This window comes from Sorex araneus, chromosome 6 (assembly GCF_027595985.1).
Source record: "Sorex araneus isolate mSorAra2 chromosome 6, mSorAra2.pri, whole genome shotgun sequence".
NCBI classification, from domain to species: Eukaryota; Metazoa; Chordata; class Mammalia; order Eulipotyphla; family Soricidae; genus Sorex; species Sorex araneus.
The window spans coordinates 165,323,728-165,340,133 of record NC_073307.1 but is presented as its reverse complement, the minus strand read 5'-3'; the positions used below and the strand labels follow the sequence as shown (position 1 = coordinate 165,340,133).

General features: G+C 44.3%; 1 protein-coding gene across 2 annotated transcripts in view; it reads right to left on the bottom strand.

Moving 5' to 3' along the window:
- KDM2A (lysine demethylase 2A) overlaps positions 1-16,406 on the bottom strand; it is a 135,588-nt gene that overhangs the window by 53,481 nt on the left and 65,701 nt on the right. For both annotated transcript variants that reach the window (XM_055144006.1, XM_004618463.2), the window contains exons 3-5: positions 8,631-8,769; positions 7,470-7,548; positions 5,630-5,676 (exon numbers count right to left, since the gene is read on the bottom strand). In XM_055144006.1, the coding sequence (XP_054999981.1) occupies positions 5,630-5,676; positions 7,470-7,548; positions 8,631-8,769 (265 nt within the window). The remainder of the gene's footprint in view (positions 1-5,629; positions 5,677-7,469; positions 7,549-8,630; positions 8,770-16,406) is intronic.

The window sequence follows — 16,406 nt, the reverse complement described above, 5'->3', positions numbered from 1 at the left end:
CAGATGGTCCCCTGAGCAGGCCAAGAGTGATTCCTGAGTGCAGAACCAGGTGTAACCCCTGAGCACCACCAGATGTGGCCCCAAAACAAAAATGAAATCACTGTTCCAGGGCTAGCGATATAGCTCAAGGGGCAGAACAGAAGACTTCTAACGTGAGGCCATGAGCTCAATTCCCTACCCACTGTACTATCTCTTAGCACCCCCCCTTACGTTTTTTAATTTTAAAGAAAGGAGAGTAGCCAAATGCCGGAAAGAATGAGAGAAATTAGAACTTGTCAGGCTTCACTGCAGAAACTGGAAATGATACAGCTGCTATGGAAAATAATCTGGCAATTCATCCATTAATTAAAGAATGACTGCATGGCGAGCAATTTCACTCCTAGGTTCACACTAAAAATAATCAAAATCAGATGTTCAAAAAAACCCTGCACATTAATTTTCACAAGAGGTCACAATAGCCAAAAGGCAGTTTACAACCCAAATGTCCAACAACAGAATAAAGAAAATGTGGAATACCCATACAATGGGTGTATTACAGATTACTCAACCATTAAAAGAGGAATAAAAGGGGGAGGAGGAGGAGGAATAAAAAACTGTTATATGCTACATGCAGATAAGAAATGAATACATTCCTTTTTTTTTTCTTTTTGGGTTACACCCAGCAATGCTCAGGGGTTACTCCTGGCCTTGCACTCAGAAATTACTCCTGGCAGTGCTTGGGGGACCATATGGGATGCCGGGGATCGAACCCGGGTCGGCCGCGTGCAAGGCAAACGCCCTACCCACTGTGCTATCGCTCCGGCCCCAAGAAATGAATACATTCTTATGAAAGAAATAAAGCCGCGCACAAAATGGTATATATTTAATGATTCCATTTATATGTGATATCCAGAAAAAGCAAATTAAGAGAAAGAGAAAAATAGATTAGTGGCTGCCAGGACCTGAGAGAAAGAGGCAATAGGCATTGACAACTTAATGGGTATGGAGTTTCTGTCTGGGGTGATGAAAAGGTTCTGAACTAGATATCAGAATGAATATACTTAATGCCACTGAATCATGTACTTTAAAATTATTATAATGATAAATTTTATTATCTGTATTTTGCCACAATAAAAATAAAATGCTCTTTCAAAACACATATCAATGCAAAGGCAGTTTCACTACGCCCATGCTACTAGGGCACTTAGGAGAAAAGGATGAGCTTAGTAATAGCTAATGCTCATTGAGCATTTACTATGTGTTCCATACTGCCTACACATTAGCCATTGAGGTAGCCTTTCCAAGGTTAGAAAGTTAGTAATCAGTGGGCCTGGGATTTAAACTTAGAGATGTTGAGCCACACATTACATCAAGTTTACAAGTTCAAATGGTTTTATTCTTTTTGGAACATGAACTGAAACTAGAAATGTAAAACTCTACATAGAAAAGACTGGATGCAATGAAAATGGCAGCTATAATCAGCAATAACTTTAATCACTGCATCCTGAAAGTCATTCATCACTCCAAGGGAAAAAAAAAAAACCAACTAACATCAGGCAGGGGAGCTGGGCCTCCTGAACACCACAGGAGCAGGCCCCAAACACTGCTGGTGTGCCCACCCCCAAAAAAAGGATCTAATCTGGGGCCAGAATAATAACACACCAGGCAGAGCTGTTGCCTTGCACATGGCCAACCTAGGTTCAATCCTGGCATCCTGTATGGTCTAACGAGTCCGCTAGGAGTAAGCCCTGAGCACAGAGCCAGGAGTAAGCTGCCGCCGCATTCAAGACTAACACCCGCACTGCTGGGTATGGCACAACCCCCCACAAAAACCTGTCCCACCCCACCAAGAATCCAAACTCCTCTTAACACAGACCTCAGCTGAAACAAGCCTGTTAGGTTAGATACCTTACGGGTCTCTCCAGTGCCACTGGAAGCAATCGGGGGGCCATGCAGTGCCAAGGATTAAATCCACGCAAGCCTGTGCAGTCCATACATGTACTCTAATCCTTTGAGTATCTCTCAAATCCCACTGTTCTATTTTATCTTATTATTAAAAACATATTCTTATTGTGCTGGCAAGCTAGTAGAGCAGAGATGCTTTTCTAGCATGCAGCGACCCAGGCTCGACTCCCAGCACATATGGCTCCTGAGCCAACAGCACAGCTGGGCTTTAGGGCCACACCCACCTGGACTCAGGCTGCTATTCCCACCTCTGTGCTCAAGGGTCACTTCTTTTTTCTCTCTCGCTCTCTTTTCCCCACTTTTTGGGTCACACCCAGCAATGCTCAGAGGTTACTCCTGGCTCTGCGCTCAGGAATTACTTCTGGCGGTGCTTTGGGGACCATGTAGGGTGCTGGGAATTGAACTCAGATTGGCCGCATTCAAGGCTACCACCCTACCCGCTGTACTACCGCTCCAGCCCTCAAGGGTCACTTCTGACAGTGCTTGGGGAACATATGCAGTGCTGGGGATCAAACCAGAGTTGGCTACATGCAAGGAAAGAGTCTTATCCGCGAACTATCTCTGAGCCGCCCCCACTGCTTTATTTTCAATCAAGGCAAAGACATCTGTGATCATCCACAGATCTATTTAAAAACACAGGGTTGGGCTGGAGCAACAGGACAGCGGGAGAGCGCTCGCTGACCTAGATTCAGTCTCTGACACCCCATATGGCCGCTCAAGCCCCACCAGGAGTGATCCTCGAGTGCAAAGACAGGAGTAAGCCCTGAGCATGGCAAGGTGTTGTCCAAAAATAAGGAAGGGAGGAAGGAGGGAGCAGGGGAGACAGGAAGGAAGGGAGGAAGGGAGGAAGGAAGGAAGGAAGGAAGGAAGGAAGGAAGGAAGGAAGGAAGGAAGGAAGGAAGGAAGGAAGGAAGGAAGGAAGGAAGGAAGAAAAGAAGGAAGGAAAGAAGGAAGGAAGGAAGGAGGGAAGGAGGGAGGGAGGGTTACAAAGGGCTTTCCAAAAAGCGATTATTAATAGTAAACACATTACTTTTTTTTTTTTTTTTTTTTTGCTTTTTGGGTCACACCTGGCGATGCACAGGGGTTACTCCTGGCTCTGCACTCAGGAATTACCCCTGGCCGTGCTCAGGGGACCATATGGGATGCTGGGATTTGAACCCAGGTCGGCCGCGTGCAAGGCAAACGCCCTACCCGCTGTGCTATCTCTCCAGCCCCCAATAGTAAACACATTACTCAGGCTGGAGCAATAGCACAGCTGGTAGTGCGTTTGCCTTGCACTCGGCCAACCTGGGTTGATTCTTCTGCCCCTCTCGGGAGAGCCTGGCAAGCTCCCCGTGGCATATTCGACATGCCAAAAACAGTAACAAGTCTCACAATGGAGACATTACTGGTGCCCACTCAAGCAAATCAATGAGCAAGGAGATGACAGTGACACAGTGATACAGTGTTTAAATCCAAGCAAGCCAGAGAATGTTAAGGATCCTGGGAATCCCTGTCTTTAGAGGTCTATTACAAAGACAAGGGGAGGCCAGAGATACAGTACAGCCAACCCAGGCTTGATACCCAGCAAAGCCGCATAAGATCTAACAAGCCCCACTAAGTGAGAGCTGAGTGCAGAGCCAAGAGTAAGCCCTGAGCACTGTGGCTGTAGGGGGAGGGAGGAGAGGGAGGGGAGGGAGGGGAGGAGGAAAGGGGGAGGGAGGGGGGGGAGAGAGAGAGAGAGAGAGAGAGAGAGAGAGAGAGAGGGAGGGAGAGAAAGAGAGAGGGAGGGAGGGAGGGAGAGAGAGAGAGAGAGAGAGAGAGAGAGAGAGAGAGAGAGAGAGAAGCTGGTAAAACATTTGTATGAGGCTGGCTCAGGCTTTATCCCTGGCATCACATATAGGTCCCCAAGTACCACGAGGAGTGATCCCTGAGCATGCCTAGGGGTGACCCAAACCATAAAGACACATAAACTTTCTGGGGGTCCCTGTGAGAGCCCTGCCCTTGTGAAGAGTAGAAAAGCATTTTCATTTTTCAACAGATTTCCTGAGCACTGGCTCTAGTCCAGGGGCTGAGAGACCTAGTAAATGCACTGTGACAAGTGCCTGGGATCTAACTGGCAGCAGCGAGGGGGTGAGAAACACAGGAACCAGAGAACTTTCCTCTACCTGAACTGCTAGGACTTTCAGCTCTCCAATAGAGAGAAGTGAATGGGGTGGGGGTGGGGAGGCTGGGGCCATATATGGGAGTTCTGGGGGGCTACTCCAGGGCTGGGAGTCACATTTAGTGGTGTCTGGGGACCATGTGGATGCAGGGATCAAAGCTGGTGGTCTGCTTGCAAAGCATGAGCCTTTGGCTAGGGTTCAACACTGACAGCAGAAGCTTTTGTCATTTAAAAGAGCCCTCAAGTGGTGAAAGGACAGCAGCGCACACCAGCTTGCAAGGCTGTTGGCCGAGAGTGGCAGGAAACTTGTTTAGTGTCCTGTTGCAGACATTGCCCAATGGTTTTAATCCATTCTCTAGCCCAACGTGCATAGCAGTGACCAGCTCTGACAGAATTCCTAAGAACGGTGCAGTTTCAACACCAAGGGTTGACAGAAAAGTGAACTAAATTTACACAATCCCCAGGAAGTTTTTCTTTCTTTCCTTTCTTGGTATTGTTCTAATTTTTTTCTTTCCCTAAAATCTCTCTCTATCTCCCGCCTTTTCCCTCCTTCTCTCCCTCCCCCTCTCCATCCTTCACCCCCTCCTCCTCTCTCTTCTTCTCCCTCTCCCTCCACCCCTCTCTTCCACACTCAGCAATACTCAGGATTTACTCCTGGCCCTGCACTCAGAACTCATTCCTGGTGGTGCTTAGGAGACCGTATGAGATGCTGGCGACTGAACCTGGGTAAGAGCATGAAAGCTAAGCCATACCACCCCAATGTACGAGCCCCTCCCTCAAATTTCAATATAATAAAAAAGTTACCCTGTCACTAATGAAGAGAAATTTTAATGTATTTCTCAGATTACAAAATTTCAAATCTTTTTTTTTTTCTTTTTTAGGTCACACCCGGCAGCGCACAGGGGTTATTCCTGGTTCTGCACTCAGGAATTACCCCTGGCGGTGCTCAGGGGACCATATGGGATGCTGGGAATTGAACCCGGGTCGGCCGCGTGCAAGGCAAACTCCCTACCCGCTGTGCTATTGCTCCAGCCCCCAAAATTTCAAATCTTAAGACAAATTACTAAACACAGCCTTGGTGAAAATCTAGTAATTTCTCCACTGCTTTTAGAGAGAGAAATCACAGAAATGAATGAATCCTCATTTTGGGCTCAGACATTAAAAAAAAAAATTGTCAACTGATTAGAAGGCACACATTTCATGGGGAAGAGTGATGCACAAATAAAATGCTAGGCAGAACCAGAGTGATAGTACAGCAGGTAGAGTGCTCGCCTTGCATGTGGCAAACCCAGGTTCAATCCCCAACACCCCATCTGGTTCCCTGAGTCCTGCCAGGAATGATCCCTGAGCACTGCCAGGTGTGGAAAGAAAAAAAGTAGGCAGGAAAGAAGCAAAGGCTTATATATTCTATGTATATACTTCAAGGAGTGTATACTTCAAATATATACTTCAATGTTCTGAAACGCTTCATCTCAGTATGAGATAAAGGATTCAGTCCTAAGTCTCTGTCTCAAAGAACAAAGGGTAAAGCCTAATACTCACCCACACACATTTTGACGTCATTCACGGTGAAGTCTGGATCTGGCATCCTATGAAACAAACACCAGTAAGTACATGTGAAAAGCATGATATCTCTTTAATGTGTTCCTTTGCCTTAGAAAACTAAGACCATTTGGGGAGCTGGAGCGATAGCACAGCGGGTAGGGCGTTTGCCTTGTACGCAGCTGACCTGGGTTCAATTCCCAGCATCCCATATGGTCCCCCAAGCACTGTCAGGAGTAATTCCTAAGTGCATGAGCCAGGAGTAATCCCTGTGCAGTGCCGGGTGCGACCCCCCAAAAAAGAAAGAAAACCAAGACCATTTGGGGGGGGTCAAAGTGATAGTACAGTGGGTAGGATGCATGCCTTGCATCTGGCCGACCTGGGTTTGATCCAAACCCCTAGCACCCCATATGGTCTCCTGAGCACTGCCAGGACTTAGCTCCTGAGTCAGGAGTAACTCTTAGGCATCACTGGACATGGCCCCCAAACCACTGTACCACCACTGTCCTCCCGCTGTTCATCGATTTGCTCAAGTGGGCACTAGTAATGTCTCCATTGTGAGACTTGTTACTGTTTTTGGCATATCGAATATGCCACAGGGAGCTTGCCAGATTCTGCTGTGTGGGTGGGATACTCTCAGTAGCTTGCCTGGCTCTCCGAGAGGGGCAGAGGAATCGAACCCCAAAACAAATAAATAAATGAAACTAAGACCTTTGCATCAAGATATAGCCATCTTCATATTTAAGTTTTTAAAACGGGGCACAGAGAGGGGCTGGAGCAATTGCACAGCAGGTAGGGTGTTTGCCTTGCACGTGGCCGACCCAGGTTCGATTCCCAGCATCCCATATGGTCCCCTGAGCACCCTGTGCATCGCCATGTGTGACCCAAAAAGAAAAAAAAAAAAACCCAAAAACAAAAAAAGTACGTGGCACAGAGAAATAGTTCTGGAGGTTAAGGTGCTTGTCTTGCATGTGGCCAGTCAGGTTCAATCCCTGGCACTGCATACGGTTCACAAACCACTGTCACAGGTCACTCCTGAGCACAGACAGGAATAACCCCTGAGTAATGCTAGGCGTAGCTCCCGAACAAACTAGGAAAAATGCACGTATGTATGTGTGTGTTTGTATGTGAGTAATAGGGGCCTCTCCCCACAGTGTGTGGCCCAGAAGTTTGGGTTTCATAATTCATGCTTGGAGGCTACCAAGGCCACCCTAGTAATGCTGGGAAAGAACTGGGGGAAGCATGCGGTGCCAGGGATGGGACTCAGGATCGAGCATACAAGCATGCACTCTACTACTTGGCTATTCCCTGTTTATAATTTAATAAACAAGTTATATCTTGTTTATATTAAATATAAACAAATGTAAATTTGTTTATATTTAATAAACAAATTTAAGATATAAATAAACACATATACACCAACATGCTAATAATGAGGGGCAGGGTAGAATGTTTGTCTTGCATGTGGTCAACCTAAATTCGATCCCTTCCCTGGTACCTCATATGGTCATAAGAAACCCCTGAACTCAGAGGAAGGAGTAAGCTCTGAGCACATGAGCACAGTCAGGTGTGCCCCCCACCCAAATGTAATACTGATTATCTCAGAGTAGTACTCAGATTTATTTTTAGTTTCTTTTTCTGATCATCTGTATTATTTCACTGACTTGTAACAACCATCGAAGATTTTATAATAAATAGAAAACATACACATTTTAAATCCAAACAGAAAAACTATTTTTATCTTTGTAGTGATAATAGTTGAAACTAGTAACTGCCTTAATGTCTTAGGTGAAACATTATCATTTTACAACCACATTCCAATGGGGCCGTGAACACTTACTTTATTCCAAGTCCATCAGAATTCTTGAAAATCAGAGGATCTCTTAAGCCACCTCGCTGGATATATTCTACATTAAAATCTGTCATGACAAAAAAATAACTGTTAGACAAGAGGTTCTACAAAATGATCAACTGGACATAAAAAGAATTGTAGGGGCTGGAGTGATAGCACAGCGGGTAGGGCGTTTGCCTTGCACGCGACCGACCCGGGTTCGAATCCCAGCATCCCATATGGTCCCCTGAGCACCGCCAGGAGTGATTCCTGAGTGCAGAGCCAGGAGTAACCCCTGTGCATTGCCAGGTGTGACCCAAAAAGCAAAAAAAAAAAAAAAAAGGGGGGATTGTAAATAACAAGGAAGAGATGGTGTCTGCTCTTCCTATTTATAAGGTTTTGTTCCATCAGGCAATGTTTGTCATGGCACCCTTACCAATGGGGAGGGACACTGAGAAGGACACTAAGGGATTTCTATGCATTTCCACTATAATTTCAGAATTTAACCTACATGAAGTACTTTAATGAGTAATCTCATAAATCCTAAGAAAAAGTATCACCCTGCTTTATTTACTTTCCCTCCCTTCTTCCCGGCTTCTGGTCCTTCCTGCCTGCCTGGGATTGGATCCAGGGTCTCACACACGCGAGGCAAGCGCCCTCCTAAGTTCCATACATCCCTGGGCCTCTCTGTTTTATTTTAATAAGGACTACCTGTGGCTCTGCTGGGGGTGGGGGAGGCACACCAGGGCTACGTTACCACGTTCCTGTCTCTTAATAGAATATAAATTTTAATTCTATTCACTAAAATGCATACCAGAACACCCCTGTCAATCTGCTGAGAGCAAAAGCTGCATGGTACATAGGAAACCCCCCTTCAGTTTTTTCTTTAAGAATCATTCTTAATTAAACTCTAACCAAGGGGTGAGATGGGGAAGAAGACTTCAGGGGGCCACTCTAACAGCACCGCTGCTCTAATATAGCAGAGAATGACTCACAGGGTGGGAGGCTGGGGCGGGAGGGAAGTACACGAACAGCACTGTAGCACAGGAATCGAGAAAAAGCATGCGGCATCGACGGGCCCTTTCGGTGTGCAAACACTGAGCCAAGGTCCCCAGAGCCTGCGGCTTCCTACAACCAAGGGCTGCAGGTCTCACTCAAAACAATACTGACCTTTTCCCTCCATAAAAGTAACAAAATTTGCATTGTATTTGTTGGTGTGGAGTTTCTCTTCCAAGTCAAAAGTCCTTTTCCCTTCAATTTCATCATCTGAGATACCATCATCTTCATAGCGCCGCCTCATGGTACCACGCTGGAGAGAGAAGAAAATAAAAGTGAAAATCATGGTCCTTTTCATGTCTATCATAGCTTCCCTTACACGTGTAAAGTGTGTCTTTCAAATCAGTTACTGCATTGAGCATTAATTTTTCTTCTCATAGATCTTTCTCTTCATTAAAGGTCAGCTGCTCTCCCTAGTGTACAGATTGGTTAGTTCTGATGAGGCTAAGTTCCCAACCTGTGCACTTTACCAAATCTTTGCACAGAGAAATACATATGCACAAAAAAAGTCATTTCAAATACCGGCATTTTAGATATTTTAGACAAGTATACAAAATATAATTACTGATCAGGAAACTATATCTGGATTAGCTTTCTAAAACAACTTTCAAGAATAGACTAAACCTGAGGCCAGAGTGATGCACATACACAGCGGATAGAGCATTTGTCTTGCACGTGGCTGACCCAGGTTCAATTCCCGGCACCGCATATGGGTCCCCCTGAGCAACACCAGGAGTAAATTCCTGAGTGCAGAGCTGGGGTAACTCCTGAGCATAGCCAGTGTCACCCAAAAAGGTGGCAGGAGGAGGAGAGGGGGGAAGGAGGAGGGGGAGGAGAGGGGGAGGAGGGGGAGGAGGGGGAGATGGAGACTAAATCTGGGGCTGGAGCAATAGCACAGTGGGTAGGGTGCTTGCCTTTGCATGCCATCAACCTGGATTAAACCCCCAGCATCCCATGTGGTCCCCTGAGCCGTTAGGAGTGATCCCTAAGTACAGAGCCCGGAGTAAATCAAGAGCACTTCTGGGTGTGATCCAAAAACAAATAAAAACAGAATAGACCAAATCTGATCAAGGAGATAACTAAGAAGGCTGGAGCACATGCTCTGCACAGAGAACCCCTGGATTCAAGTCTTGGTACTATCCTCTGAGCACTCCCCCTGGGAGGATCCCTGAGCACCAAGCAGGAAGAAGCCCTCAACACTGAGTGTAGTTCCAAAGAACAAAAACCAAACCAAAAAATAAAGCATTCTGAGCAACACAGCACCAGCATTTAGGGCTCAAGGATGTTTCCCAAATGTCCAATGAGCAGATGAAAAGATGTTCAATATCATTAGTCATTAGAGGAAATGAAAATTAAAACTGCTACATCACAGACAATAGAATGATAATTATCACCTTTAAAGATAAATAAAAATAAGTGTTGGTAAGAACGTAAGGAAATTGAAACCATCATACTCTGCTGCTGGAAACGTAAAATGGTAATGTAAAATGGTGCAACCACTTTGGAAAATAGCTTGACAATTAGTGGGGCTAGAGAGAAGGCACGGGGGAAGGGGCTTGTCTAAGCATGTGGTTGATCCCAGTTTGATCCAGGGCACTGTGTATCCCGAGTACCATCAGGAGCAAACCCTGAGCAAGGAGCCTGAGTGAGCACTGAGCACAGCTGAATGTGGCCCAAAGGAGGATAAAAAATAGTTTGGCAGTTTCTAAAAGTTAAACATAAAGTTATATAACCTGGCAAATCTACTTGTAGGTATGTATTTCAAAGGAAATAGACACGCCCATAAAAAAATTAAAACAAAACCAAACCACATGTTCAAAGCAGCAATCTTTATTATAGCCAAGAGGTGTACCAGTGACGGACAGCCTGACAGATGTGGTCTGATGAACCACTCAGAGGACAGGACTCACAACAGGCTACCCCATCCAGCCAAGATGGGAGTAGGCGCTATCATCCAGCATTGTGTAATTACATTCTAAGACACTGGCGCAATGAAATTGTCTAAAAAGGCATTTCTCAGAACACACCCCACTGCTAGATAACATGCGTATATATACACAACAGGATAGTAAATGACCATAAAAAGATAAGTCCTGATGTGTCCTATAATGCAGATAAACTTCAAAGGTTCTAGGCTAAGTGAACGAAGTCATACACAAAATATCACGTATGATGATCATAAAATGTCCGGAACAGATTAATTCATAGAAAGTGAATTAGTCACTGCCAGGAACTGGGGAGTACGGCTAAAAAGAATGTGGCTGGAGTGATAGTATACAGCAGGTAGGGCATTTGCCTTGCATGTGGTTGGCCCGAGTTCGATGCCCAGCACTCTAGATAGTCACCTGAGCCCTCAAGGAGTGACTTCTGAGGGCAGAGCCAGGAATAAACCTCCAGGAGAAATTCCTGAATGCAGAGCCAGGAGTAACCTGAGTGTCTCCACATATGGCCCCCCCAAAAAAAAAAAAACAAAACAAACAGAAATAATACAAGGAACATGATCCCTGGTGAGCCAGACTAATAGATGCACAAGCACCACATCCAGGAAGTGTGGCCCCTGGTGAATACCTATGTAAACATCACGGTGAACACAATGAAAAGGCAACCTTTGGTGGGCACCATGGTCATGTGTGTGACCCCTGGTCATCAGTCTCAACTACAAAGGAAAGGGAAGGTGGGAAATATCTATTAAAAAAAACAAAGAAGGGTCTGGAGTGATAGCACAGTGGGTAGGGCATTTATTTGCCTTGCACGCGGCCAACCCAGGTTCGAATCCCAGCACCCAAAATGGGACCCCGAGCACTGCCAGGAGTTAACCCCTGAGCATCGCTGGGTGTGACCCAAAAAGCCAAAAAGAAAAGAAAAGAAAAACAAAGGAGACCTAAGCAGCAACTTTAAAGGAAATAAAACTGATTACACCAGAGGAGAACAAAATTCAGGCCCCCAGTTTTAGTTAGAAACATTGAAGGACGTCTAATAGCTTTACCATATTTAGCTGCAAGGTTTTGACACTCCTGCTGAGCACCACTGCTGACATAAATAACAGCGCAAAAGCCAAAAGACCTCATTTTGGTAGACCATTCACCTACTCCAATAATGCCATATAGTTCAAAATATTTTTAAATACCTTTATTTTGAGAAGAAGAGAGGGTACTCTTACTGACAATGTCTTACATCCCTAGATTACTGATTCTGGGTTCTTTTTTGGTATAGAACACTCCCCAGAGAAACCACTAGGGCACCTGGCTGCGCCAGGTAGCCAAAATTTGTCTTTCCATTTCTTTGTTACGTGCTTTTCTTCTTCCTAGATTCAAGACCTTTTTCCCTGTCCTTTCAATATGGAGAGTTAAGAACAGAGAGAAGTCTGCTGCTTCATCCAACTCATGTCCACTTTTTTTTTTTTTTGAGTCTTACAACTGGGAAATCAGCAATAACGTAAAAATTACCTGTGTCACTTTTATTATTATTAGGTTTTTGTTTTTATTTTTTGGGTTTGGGGCCCCACCTGGCAATTACCTGCATTCAGGAATAACTCCTGGCAGTGCTTGGGAGAACATACGGGATACCGGGAGATCGAACCCAGGTTGGCCATCTACAAGGCAAGTGCCCTACCCATTATACTGTCTGGCCCCACTACAATAGATCGTTAGTGCAGAACAGATTATGATGCATAAACAGATGGCAAAAAGTATCAATCACTACACAAACACTGGCATTCTTTATCTCAAGTTTTTGTTTGTTTGTTTACTTGTTGCTTTCTGGGTCACACCCAGCAATGCTCAGGGGTTATACTGACTGCACTCAGGAATTACTCCTGGCAGTGCTGGGGTACCATATGGGATGCTGGGGATCTACCTTGGTAGGCTATATGCGAGGCAAATGCCCTACCCGTTGTACTATTCAATGCCCCACCCCCCCATTTTTAAAAGGGAGGTAATGTAAAGGGTATATTTTCAAAATGTCTTTGATGTAATATACCTAAAAAGTAAAAGGGAAAATAAGCCAGGAAATCAGGAGTTTGAGCAGAGAATATTCACTGATGACAATGACCATTTGCATCTCTCAAATACTTGGAAGAGATGAAAAGAGGAAAAAACATGTTTTTGCTTGTTTGGGGGCCTTACGCAGCAGCATTCAAGGCTCTATGTTCAGGGGAGCACATGTGGCTGGAAAACAGTTGGCCACGTGCAAGGAGAGTGCCCTGCTCACTTTATCTCTGCCCCCCAAAATTACTTTTTAAAGGTTAGCTAAAACAGTACTTGTCCTGCAGAAAAATGGCTAAAACCCAAAGCTGAATTTGTTGAATGTAACATGACAACATACTTTTACAACAGCACTGAAAATTAAAATTAACTGCCTGTAAACATAAACTGCCTATTAATACAACATTGCTTTTAAAAACAGTGCACAGAAAAGAAAGACTGAACATCAGAGTTTGTATTTGTTGGCTTTCAGTGATAGAATGTGGGTGCAGGTTCTAAGCCTGGTGTCATTCTTTCAATATCCTTTTAATATTATCACTATGAAAGTAATGTAAAAGAATAAGGGACAAAAAATCATGTCATCTCAATAGGTGCAGAAAAAGCACTTGACAAAATTTAGCATCCTTTCATGATGAAAGACATTCAACCTATGTGGAATAAATGGAAACTTCCCCTGGATGATAAAAGGCAACTGCCATACCCCACTACTAACATCTTACTTCATAGGAAAAGACTGAAAGAGAAATTCCTACTGAAGAGAAAAATAAGGCAAGATTATCTGCTCATATCACTTCTATTCAATACTGAACTGGAGGTCCTAGCCATGGCAATTAGGCAAGAAAAACTTAAGTTTGGAAATGAAAAGGTAAAACTAGCTCTATTAACAAATGACATGCTCTAGCACACAGAAAATTGTTAGGAGCCAGAGTGACAGTACAGAGGACAAGTCACTTGCCTTGCATGGAACCGACCTGGGTTTAATCCCCGGCATCCCATATTGTCCCCTGAGCATGTAAGGAGTTAATTCCTGAATGCAGAGCCAGGAGTAACCCCAGCAATACCAGGTGTGGTCCCCCCTAAAAATTAAGGATTTACACGCAAAATTGTTTTTATTAACGCAAGTAATAAAACCAGTTGTATTTTTGTGTATTAGCAATGACAAATACAAAAATGAAGAAAATTGATTTACAATAACATAAAAGTAAAATAATGAGGAATAAATCTAATGAAAGAAGCTAAGATTTGTAGGGCCAGGGAGATAACGCACTGGACTGGAGCACATGTTTCTTATGCGAAAGTCCAGGATTCGATCCTTGGCACCACATGGTCCCTTAAACACTGAGTCAGAGCAGTCTTGGAACAAGTGGCAAAAAGAAAAAGAAAAGAAGCAGCAGCTAAAAATTGTATACCATGAAAATATAAACCTACCTGCCGAACTACCCCTCCGGCCTCGCCAGCGTATCTTTAAATTCATAAAGAAATGCAAAGAAACCAGAATAGCCAAAATGACTTGAGAAGGAATGAAATTAGAGAAATCACAATTCCTGATTTCTATATTTAACATAAGACTATAGTAATTAGACTATAGCTCTGCCATGATAACAGCAGAAGTGAAGATCCAGATCCAGAAGTAAGTCTTATATTTACAACCAATTGATTTTTCAACAAGGAGTCCCAAACAATCCAAGGGGAAAGTCTTCTCAAAAGTGCCGGAGGGATAGTACAAAGCGGAGGGTGTTTGCCTTGCATACATCCAACCCAGGTTCAATCCTCAGCACCCTAGATGATTCCCTGAGCACTACCAGGAGTGGCTTCAAAACAAAGACTATATGATTATTGGAAAAAAATATTTGTAAGTCATGTGAGTTTTCCAGTAGCTTGGCAGTCACACCGACAACCTCTCCCCCCACCCCCACCACGCCATGTAATCTCATCAACAGCCAAGATCCAGAGACTAAAACAAAGCTCCAAAAGAAAGCGATGCAATTTTTCCTGGAGTAAATGAGGCTGCTCAACCTCTTTGTTTTTTTTCTTTACCTCCCTCCCCCAGCACAGCAGAACCTGACAAGCTACCTGGGATGTATATGATATGCCAAGAACAGTAACAACAACATGCTCTTCAGTGTTCCTGGAGGAGCAGACACCATTGGGCTACACTAGCACAGGACAGGGACAAATGAAGAGTTACATCAAGCAAATAGATGAACATCGGGATGACAGCGATACAGTGATGTACCATGTATCTCATATGATCTACTGCCTAGCATGTATCAAAACACCCCTCTTGGGACTGGAGAGATTGTACAACAGGTAAGGCCTTGCAGCTGACCCAGGTTCAATCCAAAGCCAAGAGTGACTCCTGAGCACCGCCAAAAACGAGAAGGGGGGAAAAATAAGACTATCTGAAAAATGCTCTTATAATTTAGTGATAAAGACAAATTTTAAATGGGCAAAAAATTTTAATAAGTATTTCTCAAAGATATACAACTAGGGGCTAAAGCGATAGCACAGCACGTAGGGTGTTTACCTTGCACATGGCTGATCCAGGTTCGATTCCCAGGATCCCTGAGCACCGCCAAGAGTTAATTCCTTAGTGCATGAGCCAGGACTAACCCCTGTGCATCACCGGATGTGACCCAAAAAGGCCCCCCCCAAAAAAAACCCCACAAAAAACAAACAAAAAAACCCATTGAACATATACTCTGAAAACAATATGGTAAATGAAAAAGCCAGTCACCAAAAAATTACATACTGTATTATTAAGTGTATATGACATGTCCAAAACAGGCAAATATAGAAGACAGAAAGTGCAGTAGTGGTAACTAGGATTAGATGGAAGAGAGATTGGGAATAACTGTTAATATGTACTAGATATTTTAAGGGGTAATGAAAATGTACTGGAACCCAGAGACCATAATGTTTGCACAACTTTGTGAATATACTTAAGTGTCTACATTATGGGGTTGTTTGTGTTTCGGTCACAGCTGGCTGTGCTTAGGGCCTGCTCTTAGTGGGGTCAGAAGACTATATGTGGTGCCGGAGATCAAATATGGGTCGGCTGTATGCAAAGTAAGAACCTTATCTGCTGTACTACTTCTCTAGCCCCTGAATTGCATACTTTTATAAAGGAGAATTATATAGCATATAATATTACACCCCCTGTCCCTCTCAGAGAGCCCGGCAAGCTACCCGTGGTGTATTCGATATGCCAAAAACAGTAACAAGTTTCACAATGCAGACGTTACTGGTGCTCCCTCAAGCAAATCTATGAGCAACAGGATGACAGTGATACTGTGATAATATTATACCTCAATAAAAATAACTGACAAGGGGCTGGAGCGATAGCACAGCGGGTAGGGCATTTGTCTTGCACGTGGCCGACCCAGGTTCGATTCCGATTCCCAGCATCCCATATGGTCCCCTGAGCACCGCCGCGGATAATTCCTGAGTACAGAGCCAGGAGTGACCCCTGTGCACCGCAGGGTGTGACCCAAAAAGGAAGAAAATAAATAAATAAATAAATAAATAAATAAATAATGAAAAATAAAAATGACTGACAAGTTATTTTTTAAAAAAAGATAAGACAATACATATGTTTAAGTAAAGACATTTGGGGCTGGGGCTGGGGCCATACTCAGCAATGCTGATGGCTTACTCCTGCCTGGTGTGCAGGGACTGCTACTGGCAGTGCCTGGAAAGCTACATGGGTTAAACCCGAATCTTTATAAAACATACCAAATCACTGCCTGATAGCCTTAATATGCACTAATACACTTTCATTTATTTTAGGTTTCCCATGAAGCGCTCAGGAGGGGCCTCTGGGCCAACAGGTCCCAAGTGAGCATAGGGTGCTGCGGATTTCCCAGATCACTGTGGAGTGCTGGGGCCCTCCAGGACTGCACCCACC